The sequence below is a fragment of the Schistocerca serialis genome, chromosome 7 (assembly GCF_023864345.2).
Source record: "Schistocerca serialis cubense isolate TAMUIC-IGC-003099 chromosome 7, iqSchSeri2.2, whole genome shotgun sequence".
Classification (NCBI taxonomy): Eukaryota; Metazoa; Arthropoda; class Insecta; order Orthoptera; family Acrididae; genus Schistocerca; species Schistocerca serialis.
Genome location: NC_064644.1, coordinates 487,987,528 through 488,003,119, shown reverse-complemented (window position 1 = coordinate 488,003,119; position 15,592 = coordinate 487,987,528). Strand labels below are relative to the sequence as shown.

Here is a 15,592-nt window from a genome sequence, read left to right as displayed (position 1 = left end):
GTGGCCATTGCCCTTGTGTCACAGATTTTTCTGAAAATTTGGTGTAAGAATATGTACATAAAGAGTTATGGTTAAAATATTTATTCTGGATTTTTTTGACCAAAATTGTAATTAGGAGACCATTTTGAAATGTGGGCCCCTTCTACCAACTGGCATTGAGAAACAAAGTGCCTTGTAAGTTTGTAACCACTATAACTTTTTTTATTTATGAATCAATTTTATACAATTTGGTGTCATTCGAAAGTAAAAGAATAGAGCTATAACACAAAAATTATTAAAGTGCTGTATCTAAGCAACAAATATTTGAAAATTTGTAATTAATGCAATTTTTCCCCAGCCGAATCACAAGTTTCACCATCAGAATTTTTGTTTCAAATAATTTCTACTGACATACTTTTCAAAAGATCAGAAGGGTATTTGTCCTCTCTTGTTAGATCTTACACTTTTTCAATAATGCTGTAATAATTAATTGCTTCAAATAGCTAATCAACAATACATGAAACAACAATGAAAAATTCAGTCCAGTAGCAACACACACATGCAACACAGGCTGTGTGCGTTATGTTTTTTGTCTCTGTGCACTTCATACATCTGGAGGACTTTTTTGTCTTGATTTTGTGCTTCTTACATAAGCAGCCATTCTGTCTGATAAGTTATTTGAAAGTACAGCCGAACCCCTCAATATAATAACGTTCGGGAAATAGAGCCCCTCAATATGAGATAGTGAAAAGGAACGATTGAAATTAAAAAGAGAAAGAATTCATCTAATCCATGCATAGTTGCGCAGTAACATATAACCCGGGAGACTTAATGTAACTTCGATAAGTGCAAGGGTTGCAATTTTTCAGCGTATTACAGTGCTCTCTGATGTATAATTTTTATGAAGCGACGCTAGACCACCCAATCATATTATAACCTACAAACGGTTGTTGTAGTAGATGCTTTGTTTAATTGTGACTCGTTATCGGATGTTTTAGTGAATTTTATTTATCAAATATTATAATGAGTCAAAAAAGATTACGTATTTTATTTAATGTCATTTTTCCGTGTGTTTTTTTATATCAATTATCATTAGAAATAATGATATATTCATGTATTATTATTATTATTATTATTATTATTATTATTATTATTTATTAATAATAAATAATTTTGTTTCATACAAAATTATATTATGATCAATGATAATTCATTTAAAAATACATTGCATTAAAATTTAGTGATATTTATAACACCACAATGAAGGTTTTTTTTATTAGTTATTACTTTTTATTTTATTATTTATTCACTATAAATTTATAATTCATTACACACACACACACACACACACACACACACACACTTGAAATATATATTAACTTCAAACCAATTATTAATCCACTCAATTTTAACAATATATAACCAAGTAATCAATAAATAATTATTAATTATTTTGTCATTGATTTTGTTACTGACAGTTGAAAGTTAATTTTTAGGTATTTCATTTTAAAGGCCGTTAAGACTTTATCAATAGTACATTTTTACAGTTATAAGTGTCTTACATATTTTCACAGAATTTAAAAAAAATATTTTCTTTATTTATGTAAAATTTATTACTTATAGACAATAATTCAAATAAAATAAATAAAACAAATTATAATAAACATAATTCAATTCCACACGCGGAGGTTTTATGTATAATAGCATCTGATTGACTGCCATAAAATACGTCACACTATCAAGTTGAGGGGTTTTAGATTATCATATTGGGGGTTTTACATTATCATATTGGGGTTTTACATATCGAGGGATCCGACTATAATACAAAGTTGTTCCTTAATGTGAATATTAGAGATCACTTAATAAAGTGGTCTATAAACTCTTTCTCATTTCCCCCTTACAGATTCTTCTAGTACAGTCTTGAATAATTAGAGAACAAGAAAAAGTTTCAAACCATCCAGTTCTTTTCTGGAACATATATAGTTGATTAAAAATCACAATGGAAAACAAATGTTCTTTAGGTTTTGTGTCGGCAGTTGTGTGTCAGAAGAAAAGTAGAGGCAGTGAAGAGCTTGATTTAATAGATATGTCAAGCCTGAATCGCGCTTGTGTGTCAGAAGAAAAGTAGGGGCAGTGAAGAGCTTGATTTAATAGATATGTCAAGCCTGAATCGCGCAGATATTGAATTACTGAAGCTAAAAAGCACCTGTGAAAATATTGAGAGTGTTTGCTCTTCTCACAAAACGCTCTATTTAGGATAATTTGAATACAGACAAAGAATTTGCTCTGACCCTTTTAAGAAACACAGTAAAACGACTGCTAAGTGATCTTTGAAACCTAATTCTTTAACCATGGCAAGGAAATATAAAACCCTTGGACTTATCCCAGGTACCAAGCTGTGCATAACATACTGTAAGGACATTTTATCTCCTACAGGGATAACCTTCCAGGGATGGATGAATGTGAAGTTCAAGACAAGAATATACACCAGATCCATCTACAGCTATTCAAAAACTTAATGAAAGTTGTGAATTACTTGAAATTTCACAATTTAAGATTACCAAGAGAGAACCAGACAGGCATCTCTAATACATTCAATCCAAGTCTCGTCGCTTAGCTTTAAAATTCCAGCAAACAGCATAAGAAGTGCTACATGTTCCAGTGAAAAATGTGTCTGAAGAAACTGGCAGTGCTGAATGTACAGACTGTAATATTTTAATGCAAAAACTTAAAGAGAAATTCAGCAGAAGTTCTATTAAAGAAAAACTACAAATACTTACCTTAGCACCAGCTTCATAGATAAAGAAAAAAAAATCCATTTTTTTAACACTACCTAATACATGGTAAAGAAATCGAGGGTATTGTTAAAAGAAGATTGTATTTTGTCAAAAGGGAGTTATAAAGTGGGAAACAGAATAGGTGAGGATGTGGAAAAACATGTCCAGAATTATTACTGTGAAGATTATATAAGTCGCATTTCTGCAAATAAAAGAGATTGTCTGTCCCTTCAGAAAAGGCAAAAGAGTGTATGAGACAAAAAGACTAATTTTACATAATCTGAAAGATGTATACTTAGCTTTCAGAGAAAAATACCCTGAAGATAATATTGGGTTTACTAAATTTTGCGAACTTAGGCCAAAAGAATGTGTTACTGTAAACAGTCCTAGAATGCATAACGTATGTGTATGCAAGTATCACCAAAACGTAAAACTGTTGATGCATGCTGCACATGTGAAAGAACCGTACACTGAACTTCTACAGAAACCTGTGTGCAATCTGCAAAATGAGGAGTGCACGCTGCATCGCTGTTCTCAGTGTCCTGACAAATATGAACTGTGCAATTTTTTAATGGAGCTGGAGTCCTCACAAGATTGTACAAATGTTGTATTCAAACAATGGATGCAAACTGATTGTCCTACACTGGAGACATTAATGAAGACAACCGATGAATTTGTTGAGTATCTCATGCAAAAACTTCAAAACTTAACATCATTATGTATCAAAATCTCAGAGTCACTACTTCAAATCAAGCAAAGAAACTCTCCCTGATACTACATGCATCATCATAGTGGATTTTGCAGAGAACTAAACCTGTTTGCTTCAGGATGCTGCACAAGGACTTTGCGTTCAAGTGGTTCTCTTTCACTTTAAGCTCCTGATCTTTCAGGGGATAATGCCGTATTTATTTCTTTGTAAGAATAGCCTTTTGTTTTGAAGGCAGTTCTTCAATGAATGACCTTGTCCTTCAAGCACTGTTGTTCAGATTCTTTTAGCTTGTTGTTTTGATAACTTCTCTTTTATGCTTTAGATGGTGACTGGAATTTCTGTGAAGGTTTCTTAAGTTCCATCGGGTTCTCTAAGTATCTGTACAGCCATAAGTAAATTTGATCTCCTTTCTCTTTTTCCACAGTGAATTATATATTTAGAAAATTTAGAAATTCTCCATGTTCTTTTTCTCCACGAGGCTATACCCTCTCTGTCCAAGAAGTACCATGTTCTTGGCATATAAATAATGCTGACATCTTTAACAACAGGTGTCATTCAACCAGTCAGTTGTGAGCAGACAGTGTTATGTAGTGGACGTGGGACTGTTATGTGTTGACACTGTTGTGTCACAAATCACAATGAGATGTCGTCTCCAAATCAAGGGCGACGTATCCAAGGCCTTCGCCTGGAACCACAGCAATACAGGCACACTTTACACATTGCCCTGTTCTGGCTCTGCAGGAGACACTGTCTTGGCATACAGAAACAGCAACAGTACAGCAAGCATAAAGTATCAACCAAACCAAGTTGTACAGGGTCCAAAATATGCCAGTCTGTTTTGAAGTGGAGCTCCAGCCAGCATATGGGAATGTGTAGCACTAGCTTCACCACAAGGTGTGTCAGCCTTGATACCGGTGACTTGTACATCCCGCACCACAAGCAGAAGCACTACTTTGCCTCTGCGAATAACGCACCATCCAAGCATCTAGCAGATATCACTCCATCGGGCTCATATTTAGGACGGTGCCAGGCCACACTCAGGCAGCTAAGTCTGCTGAGCCACTACAAGTAATTCCGAAGCAGAACAATTACCAGAATCTACAAAACATGCTTCCAGCAGGAGCCATATATGGAGGATACTGCACTGCAGTCACCAAGAGCAGGCAGTCATCATCCAGGGAACTTCTGACTTTGCCTCTGGTGGACTCAGCCATCACCATACTACCAACAGGACTTAAACTTTGTCATATTTGCTGCCTAGCATCCAGGGGTAACCGATTATTATCCCTATTGTAAACTGGTTCAGAGACTCCCAACATTGTGATTCCTTTTGTGGAACTTATAATCTTTGAAGCGTTTTCATGGACAGAGACTATGAGATCATCATCAAACACTAATTTGTGTTTAAGTCCAGCCAGGACACTAAGTCAAGGCTGAATAAGTTTGTTTGTATTTTTATGTGGAGTTAAAACGAATACTAATTGACTAAAATCTGATGCAATCTGTTACTAGCTGTGCGCTAGCATGTGTGACACTTCAAGGTATTCAAGACATTTTCCAGAATGTTTCGAAGAAGAGAAAAGCGTGTGCAAAGTTTGTCCTGCACACTTTGACAACCCACTCAAAAACAATGACAAAGACTTGACTGAAATTAAAAATGCAGACAATTCCTTTCTGGAAAAATCATCACAAGTGACGAGACTGTGTAATCAACACAAACCTACAACAAAACAACAAAATGGAGAACAGGTCTCTGATGGTTCGCCATGTCTGAAGGAGGTGTGAATGCGATGTGCGAATTCAACAACATCCCAAAGGACTTTTCCGATAGCTCTAAATGGTTGTATCAACATTCTGTGTTGTACTGAAGTGCGAAGAGACTATGTAGAACACCTAAAGCATTAAAACCACCAATTCAAACTTTCGCCTATTTCTTACTAATTTACTCTGTAATCTTTTTGGATTCATGGTATATAATGAAAGTATCATCAATGTACTGAAATGAAAATAAGGATTTCTTCTTCACCCTTCCAAGCGCAGCTTCTTCAAATTTTTCCGTACAAATATTCGCCACAACTAAAATGAGTGGGTTCTCTATAGCCACATCATCAGTTTGCTCATAGAATTTGTTCTCCCCTTGCAAGTATGTTGATGTGAGAATGTTTAACGAGATTCGCCATATCCTTTGTGAAAATACTTTCCAACTGTGATGTGACCTCATCAGGCATAGCAATAGTAAACAGTGATACAATACTGAAGCTGCCCACATCACTTGAATTCAATAAAACACACACAGATCAACCAGGATATTTCTTAGGACCAAACCACCTAGTAGTAACTTAATGAAAGATGAGGTGAAAGCTCTCCAAGATTTAAATTCTGATAAAGACTTTCTAATTCTTCGAGCATATACAGGGAATGCTACAGGGATAATGAAGAAAGGCAACTACTCAAAGAAAGTCTGGATGTACTAGAACTAGGAAGATACAGAGGGCTTAAGTGACATCCCATAACTCCTGTCCTTAGGGCAACGAATAATCTACTAAAAGCCTCTTTGATTTCTCCAATTGTCAAGAAAAATTTCATCAAATCAAAAGCGTTGCCACCAATATTTTTTTGGTTTATCAAAAATTCATGAACCTGCATTCCATTAAGACCTAATGTTAGAGTTTATTGACTGACTGGCCTATGGAACTGCTGACATTTGGCCACTCTCATACGGCCATTTATGAATAAAAACTGACAATCTTAAACATTATGGTAATTTTATCATAAAATGAAAATCCTTTAGGTTTAGGAGTAGATAAACCTGCCTTAAAAAATACAAGAGCATTTGCCATCTGAGCTACAAGTATATAGTGACAGTAACAGATTGTGCACTGGGACCAAATTCATTTCCTCGTTCCTATGCTTTCATTAAAATTCAACCATTACTACGGCATGATATACAGAGAGGCCACAGAAATTCGGAAGCTCAAAAACAACTTCAATAGAAAAGGGAGGGGACTGACAGACCAGTTGTCGGTGCTAGTGCTAAATAAAGCAAATTAGCATCAACTCTTCTCTTCTATAATCTCCATAAAACATGCTGGGGTGGCTCCATAATCTGATAACATTATATATCACCCGCTGCATGGACACAAACAGTTTGGCTTACTGAGCTTTTAACTACTTCCAGAATCCTAACAGCCTCTGATTACTTTCAGAAACCTGACAGCCTCTGATTATGTCTCCAACATTGGAAGACTACATGCCAGGCAAACACTTATACCTTGGAGCACTGACTAATCACAACGCAACAGAAAGTCACTATATGCAAATACCAGCTGTGAAAGTGTGCACTGTATGGGCAAATAACAAGAAACATACCTCAAACACAAGTGTTGCATCTGGTGGGATTTTTGGTGGGCTTCCTGATTTTCCATAGGCGTATTCAGACTTGCATGTCAGAACAGCTACTTCACCTTTCTTCATAGTTGCAACACCAATGTCCCATGCTTGTATGACAGTTCCTGTAAGTATATTTTTTATGAGTTGCTTTTTGTTGTGCGACTTACAGCCAACTTATCATGCAATAAGAAATATTAGTCAATGACAACTCCTCTTTTTATGTTGATGACTTACAGTGTTTCAGATAATACAATGAGATTAGTCTTAACTTAAAAATACAAGACTTAACTTTACATTCTGAAATTACTAGCAAAAGAAAATCAACAGTATGGGAGGAAAAAGTATACGAGGTTTGTGAGAAAAGTAATGAGACAGATTTTTTTATCTAATAAAGCTTTTATTTTTTTCAAACAACGATATTGTCTTTTTCAAAGTAGTTCCCTTTGGCAGCTACACATCAGCAGATTAGTTGTTCCAGTCCTGGTAGCAGAACTGAATCGTTTCAACTGGTAGGACCTTTAACATGTCGGTCACATTCCTCTGAATGCTCTCCTGACTCTAAAAGTGAGGTACTTTTAAGACATTTTTCAATTTCAAGAAAATAAAAAATCAAAAGGACTCAGCATAGGTGAATAGAAGGGTCTTGGAACAACAGGAGTGAGGTCAAAAATCCTGTGATGGAAGTGGCCATGTGACATGGGGTGCTACGGTGCGGCATCCATTTGTCTGGTCTCATTGATTCACTCTTTTCCTGAACTTCTGAAGGATATCTTTGCAGAACATTTGGTTGACAGTTTGTCCTGGAATTACAAATTCTTTATGCATGATACCCTCTACTGTCAAAAAAGCAAATCAGCACTGTTTTGCTCTTTGATTTGTTCATTCAAACTTTTTCTGCCAATGAGATGTCTTGGTAAGCCACTCTCACTTCGCTGCTTTTTTTCAGCATCATCCACAAAAATACAGGATTCCTAACTTGTGATCACACAACCCAAACATTTGTGGTCAGTGGCAATCCCCTCAAAAAGACCAACACACAAATTTCTTCGACTGCACTTCTGCTCAGCAGTTGTAAGGTTTTTTTGGCTTCATTTTGGCATAAACCTTTTGCATGTGCAAATCTTCAGTCAAAATGTGATGTACAGTGAGGGTGTTTAAGTTTAACATGTCACCCATCATCCTTACTGTTAAATGTTGATATGATCTCACAAGAGCAGGCACACATTCGACGTTTTCATCGGTTTCTGAAGTTGGGAGGTCTCCCAGAGCAAGCTTCAACATCTTCAATGTCTCTTGGCCTTCCAAAAAATGATTTGCGCCAGCAAAAAACTTGTGCTCTTGTTAAATAAAGTCCCCCATATGCCCATTTCAACTTTTTGAAGAAGTTCGCACTCACAGATTCCACAAGTTTAACACAAAACTTGATAACGATGCTCTAAATACTGCTGGTCTATATCCATAACACACAACAAAAACCTAACTTCACTGATGGCTCTCAAAAGTCACACGACACCGGTATGGAGCTGAAACTCTGACTGAACAACTGGAGGGAATGAACACATTGGTCTATCCAAGTAGAAGCCCAGCATTGCCAGACCACTCACAGTGTTGTCAGTATCATTACTTTTCTCACACACCTTGTATACCTGTCAATTAAGTTAAACAATAAAAACTGAGCTCCATGATTTGTTTCAGGTAGTGAGTAGCTTACAGTGAGCAGCGAAAAGATATAAATACCATGGACTTACATATAACCTTCGCATAACACCATGATTCCTACCCGACCACCTCATAAGACAATTTCCTAACAAACCACTATTTTGAATGGGAAGGCAATTAGCTTACCTCTGAACTTTAACTTTCAAATTTGTGTGTGACTGCTATGACGCTATCACTATCTGGACAGTTGTGAAAACTTACCATGACAGCTCTTTCCTAAAGTGACAGCATTTACTCTACAATTAAATGAAGTAGGTAGAAAGCACACTGTTATAGTATTATTCAGCTACCAGTTTACTTTAGAAACATACAAAAATGAATAGCTATAGTGTTGCTCTGTTTTCTAAACAATCACTGGGGATCTTGAGAGTGCAAAAAGCACAATTACTAAAATTCCTGTTTGCACAACCATGAGAACTATTAGCTGTATCCTAATGTAAAGTATCTATATAATAGTGAGCAGAAAGCTTTACAGTCTAAATGTTTAATTCTCTGGCAAACAACAGAGATACATCACCTACACCTACAACAACATCACCACTACCAGTACCACCACCACCCATTTCACATGTACTGCAGAATAACTGTCATCATTCCACCTTCCAAGAAGGTACATATACGGAAAAAAAAAAAAAAAAAAAAAATTATATGATCTGCCTTGAAGACTCTCCACAAATATGGTCTGAATGAAACAATAGGATACATTTTTGAAGACTACCTTCTTTGTACATTCCCACATTTTCTCTTAAGAGATTCACAAAGCATCAGTAATCACATTATACCAGTAACCCCATCCACCCACACCCTACTCACAGTTCATTAAAAAATCAAACTCCTTTCTATATGAGTAGTTTCAAATGTTCGATACTTTACAAATGAGTTAATTTGTTCAATATTTGACAACCATGCGAAACACTCAATGCATTGGTTTTATTAGCTTTGGATTACTCATCCACAGACTAATGAAAAAGTTTAGGAAAGGTTCAAAATTATATTTAAACAACTGCTGGAATTGGAAGTCAGAAAGTGCTCTAATTTTCAAACATCGGAGGAGTATAGTCTGGGTAATTTGTGCAGCATGAGTTACATTATCTCAAGATAAATATATATTTTCTAACTTTTAACACCTGTTGTACCATGTTAGATGTGTAACGCTAGATTATACCTTTTAATGAGTACATTACTACATTTTAAATTGGCCAATAACTATATGAAATATTGGAAATCCAATTTCAGTTGCCCTGGAAGCTGTTATATAGGCAATCTGCAACTGGGATTGTGAACCATTTCAGTAATTTGGTAATATAGGTAGAGCCTTTACCCTCTTTTTAATTGTGGTGCAATAGTGCCAAGTAGCCAACAGCAGCACAGTTTTAAATGCACTTGCACCTGGAAAAAGCATGAACCTACAAATCTAAATATCTGTTGCACTACATGTTTTCATGTAATTTCGTACAAATCTGATTCATGTACATATTGACTGGCACGGCCCGAATATGTTATAGTGAAATGTTCAATAGGAATGGAAAATGGTATGGCTTGTGATGCGAATATCTGCGAGGACCATTTGCATGCCTGCAATAAACAATGTTTTTGTTCTGATTTCTGTATGTATTATGCAATGTGTGCAACTATGAGTTTCACGCTACTTAGCATTGAAAATAGCTTAATTCTGACTGCAAAGAAGGACAGATAACATGTTTATAATGTGAATCTTAAAAGTTAAACAGGTTTATACACTGGCATAATATTTCTATTTTAATAGATCACACCGTACAAAAAAGCACATGTCTTTAATAGCATGTTACTGCATCACTGCATCTAAGCATGGCACTTTCTATGCACACATATTGTAATTTGAAAACCATTACATACACCCCTTGGCTTTGGAACTATGGATCCCGTATGTTGATAATTAGTGCTATAAGTGACCAAACTATGGACAATAACACTTATTCCAGCCGTGAGAAAAACCTCCAACAATTGAATGACTTAGCTCTGAATAGGTCATCATCGCTCAGTTCAGCCTATAATACATACTGTAATTACAACTGCAAAAAGTGACTGTTCACTGAAAAACAGAGCCACAGGTAAACCAAAAGGTCACACCTACAATTTATCAAGCCTTATTAATTAGTGTAAAATTTGCATGATAATGGTGATATACTTCTCCAAAATGCATAATGATTATAATGTCCGGCATCTGGTATCCCGGCCTGACGAGTTCGAAAGGCCACCAGAACCTACAAGACAGCCGCTAGGCAGCACTCCTGTCACCACCTCAGTGCTAGGAGCGGGCCAAGCCCCACGAACCAGCCTATCGGCACCAGTGGCTACACTATAAAGCTAGCAGCAGAAGAGCTATCCTATATCTCATCCAGAGGACTTCCTCACAAACCTTGTCAGCAGTGCATATTTTTCCAAGAGACCTTGCCAATGTTTATTTACAGATGCCACGGGATGAAGAATCGCAACACATTATCATCAGTACAGCATTAGGCTTGTACAAATACAAATGTCTGACCTTTGGAATCTCTTCTGCTCTGGCAATTTTGTAGAGTTACTTGAAACAGTTAACCACGTCCATTCCCACTGGTACCAGCAACTTAGATGAGTTACTAGTTAAGGGTGTTACGCACCAAGACCACCTGCACAACCTCTGCACCCACTCTACTATGTTGCATGATGGAGGGCTCAGGTGCTGCCTACACAAATACCAATTTTTTCAGGAGCCAGTGGAATACCTTGGACACTTGCTCACCATAGACGGGATTCAGCCCAATGATTGCAACATTTTGGCCGCTGACTCCCATATCTCCAAAACCGACACTAGTTGCAATTTTTTTTTTTTTTTTTTTTTTTTTTTTTTTTTTTTTTTTTTTTTTTTTTGTTGGGGGGGGGGGGGGGGGGGGGTAAAACAAATTATTAATCTAAATGGAAGAAGAGCATTCAGTTCCGTTGGTTGAATGCCTGTGAGCATTCTCATGTTCTTTTAGGGACTCTGAGGCAGTACCAGGGCTCCTTCACGGGACCGCGCCCGCGTGCTGCAGGCCACTCTTCTTCCGCACCTCCTTTAGGTGCCGCGCTTGCACCAACAGCGCATGTTAGCAAAATGTAGGGAACACCCACTTCAATAGGGAACAAGAGACACTTCTCTCGCCTATTGAGAAAAGCAAAATTGTCGTTTCCCCCCTTCCACCTAATAAATAATCCTAAGTGCGAGATGGCGGACGCTGCTAGCACTTCTCCTGCTGTTACCCGCAGTGAGACTGCAACACACGAGGCGCGAGGATCGACTGCACCCGCCGAAACTCGCGCCCCGCCCGCAACCGAAGGCAAGGGAGTGGCTGGCGACGCTCGACAGCTTGGCGCGAAAGCGCAAAAGCAGCTTGAGTCGTGCCGGCTAATCACTGGACTATTCGGGGCGGACGTCTCACCCACCAAAACAGCAACACTTAACATAACCTTACACTCCCCTGTCACTGGACAGTCATGTACCATTGTCCCACTGGACAGTCATGTACCATTGTCCCACCGACGCCGCAGCCTCAAGAGATCGAGGCAGCGGCAGCGGAAGTGGACACAAAACCACTACACAGAGCCCTGGCAGATGGAGGGCCCAAAACGCAGACCCAGAAAAACACCAACACAAATAAGCGAGCAACCAAACTTGCTAGGCAACTGAAAGGCGCTGTTGCCTGCACCTACTAACTCATCTCAGGCTAGCAACAATATTAACACAAAACAGAACACAAACACAGCTGTGGTGAAAAACAACAAAGCACACAAAGCCACAGCGGTGCCCACACAACACAAGACTGGTTTCCCCCCCAGTCGTTATACAAAACTATGGGAACCTTAGTGCCCTTAACACTGCATTCATGGAAAGGCACATAAACAGTACACTACATGCAAAGTACTCGGGGGATAGGGCCTCACTGTACGTTGCCACAGACAATGAATATAAAGATCTTCTGACCTTCCTCGAAGATAGAACACTACACGTACAGAACGCTGGATGTGAGAACCCAGCAGAACGTGATGAACGGAGTGGATCCCAGTACCCCCAACGAGACAGTACAGGCGGCGCTTTGTTATCTGGGATTCGACTGTAAAAGTGCCTCCCAGATGACAGGGTTCCGCACACACGCACCGCTACCACACTACATGGTTGAGTTAGCCAACATGGCTGATTCCCGCACCATCCTGCAGATAAAGAGCTTTCTGCTGATGGACGTACGTGTAGAACTTTACGAACCACCCAACGTCCCCCAACAATGTAACAACTGCCAGCGGTTCGGCCACTTGGCCCTCCGCTGCGGCCTGGCAACTCGTTGCCGTGGATGCGCTGGCAGTCACAGAACCAACATCTGCACACAAACACAGCCAAACCAGCGACGCTGTGCCAACTGCGGTGGGCCCCATGCAGCAAACTTCAGACAGTGCAGTACATACAAACAGGCGCTGAAACGTAAGACAAGAGCAGGGTACAGTACGAAATACCACGCCCAATGCCAGCGCTGAACCCAGTAAGGAACGGCGTAACGTTTGGCACGGTTGCACGCCCTGGCGGAACGGCACAGGCCGTGGAACCTCAGCGCCCTTCACACACACGCAAAACAACCGCTGCAACAGCTACACAACAGCCACAGACAACACCTGAAAGCCAACAAGCATCGGTACCAACACCTATGCCCCCAAACAACACGACCCCACTCCCTGAAATCGCGTGCTGCGAAGAAACGTACGCTATACAGGAAAACACATACACACAAGAACCCCCAGAACCCCAAGCCCAGAGGAGGAATAGACGTACACGTAAACACAGGGCGGGGAACACGAAATCACCACAACAGGCCACCCAGCAACAACAGATCAAAAACACACAGGAAAACGGTCAACAAGACACAGAGACTGTAACTCACACTACCATCCCCCTCATCACAGAAGTAACACAGGCGCCACAACCTCTGTCACAAAACAAACACAAATGCCACTCCTAACAACACACCAATACCCGGACAAGTGGCCGCTAACCCCACAACAGTACCTCAGGTTGCCACACCCAACACCAACACATCACCTGGGGGAATACTGGAAACACTATTCCCTCGACACACGACCGTTCAAATCCTTACCAAGGTACTGATGGCCGTCACTACACTCATCACCCAGCTCATAAGTGCCGAACCCGGGCAATACTGGGCTATCATACACACTGCCATCACAACACTCTTTCACACTCTTACATGAATAATATACCACACCCGGCCCATAACGCAAACCCGCACACACTATCACAGATCCTGTTCTGGAATGCAGACTCAATCCACAACAAAAGGGCAGAATTTGCCGCATTCATGGAGCGCAAGGGAATCCTTGTTGCGCTATTGAGCGAGACTAAGCTTAAACCGCACAAACAATTAAACTTTCCTGGCTACTGCGTCTATCGTACCGACCGACCGGGCGACGCTGTGGCAGGTGGAACTGCAATCGTCATACACAAAGACATTGAGCACACAAACTTAGAGCTCCCTGAACTGGAAAAAAATCGAGGCTACGGCCGTCAGAGTCAAGTTCAACGGAGCCTACACCACACTGATATCGGTTTACAAAAGCCCTGTAGGCATTTCAACACGCGATATCAGCACACTACTCAACATTTCACCGCGAGTAATAGTCGCTGGAGATCTGAACGCAAAACACCCAGAATGGAATTCACGCATACGAAATCCCAACGGCAAAAAACTGTACGACTGAACCGACGCACATTCCCTATCAGAGGGGACACAGGCCAGACGTGATAGACATGGCCCTCATCAAGGGCATTACATCGACACTCCACGTTGCCGTTGAAAACGATCTGCCCTCAAACCACCAACCTGTAATACTATACATTGAGGAAACACTGCAGCACATGGAACAATGCAAGATGTTGGACTACAGGCGTGCGAATTGGACATTGTTCAAGGAAACGCTCTAAAGCCACATCCCACCCATACACGAAATTAATGAAACAGCATAAATTGACGAGACAGTAGAAACCCTCACTAATGCTGTTCAGGACGCAATGGCGGGCACCATACCTGATCGCACCTCACAACACAGTGTGGCCCTGCCCCAGGAAATCATGGGCCTAATCTCAATGAGGAATCGCCTCAGGAGACAATGGCAGCACACCAGGCGTCAGTACTTCAAACGGCACATTAACAGGCTACAGGGCATCATACACGATAAAATACAAACACATAGAACACAACAGTGGAACCAAAAACTTGAAGGGCTGGACACCGCACGACCTGGCATGTGGCAACTAGCCCGACACTTCACCAGGGAGAAAATATACACCCCAACGCTTCAAGGGCCTGACGGATCTGCATACTCAGCGGAAGAGAAAGCAGAACTAATGGCCTGCACACTTGCAGCGTCATTCACACCAAACCTTGTACCATCAGATCAAGTGTTCACACTTTTTTTTTTTTTTTTTTTTTTTTTTTTTTTTTTTTTTTGGGGCGCAAAACTGCTATGGTCATTAGTGCCCGGTCAGTGACTTAGGAAACAGTACAAACCGAAAATGGAAACCAGCAGCAATGGGAATAAAACTCAAAAAATTGGAGAAACTAAAAGCAGAAGGAAGGCTTAAAAATCCACTACAGAAAGGGGTTGGTTGTCCCCAAAAAAAAAAAAAAGCTTCAAATGACTGACGTCGTTTCACTGGCACTAATAAACTCGAGAACGTGATCGGCCGAGCGCGTGTCATCTGCTAAAATTGACGATATATCAGGCGACAGCTGTAGACGGGCGCGTAACAGAGTAAAATAGGGGCACTCAATTAAAAGGTGTCTTACCGTCCACAGCTGAGAGCAGTGCGGACAGAGTGGGGGAGGATTGCTGCTTAAAAGATGTCGATGGCTAAAAAGACAGTGCCCTATCCGGAGTCTAGTTAAAATTACCTCCTCCCGACGACGGGTTCGGGAGGAAGAGGTCCAAGCACAAGAAAGAGCTTTCACGTCCCGTA

The 15,592-nt window shown here is 40.1% G+C and overlaps 1 protein-coding gene across 3 annotated transcripts in view; it reads right to left on the bottom strand.

The window, feature by feature from the left end:
* LOC126412783 (peptidyl-prolyl cis-trans isomerase FKBP4-like) overlaps nt 1-15,592 on the bottom strand; it is a 143,953-nt gene that overhangs the window by 91,642 nt on the left and 36,719 nt on the right. For all 3 annotated transcript variants that reach the window (XR_007575341.1, XM_050082553.1, XM_050082554.1), the window contains exon 3: nt 6,835-6,977. Coding sequence is in view for 2 of the 3 variants with exons in the window: in XM_050082553.1 (XP_049938510.1) it covers nt 6,835-6,977 (143 nt within the window). In the remaining variant the exon portion in view is untranslated. The remainder of the gene's footprint in view (nt 1-6,834; nt 6,978-15,592) is intronic.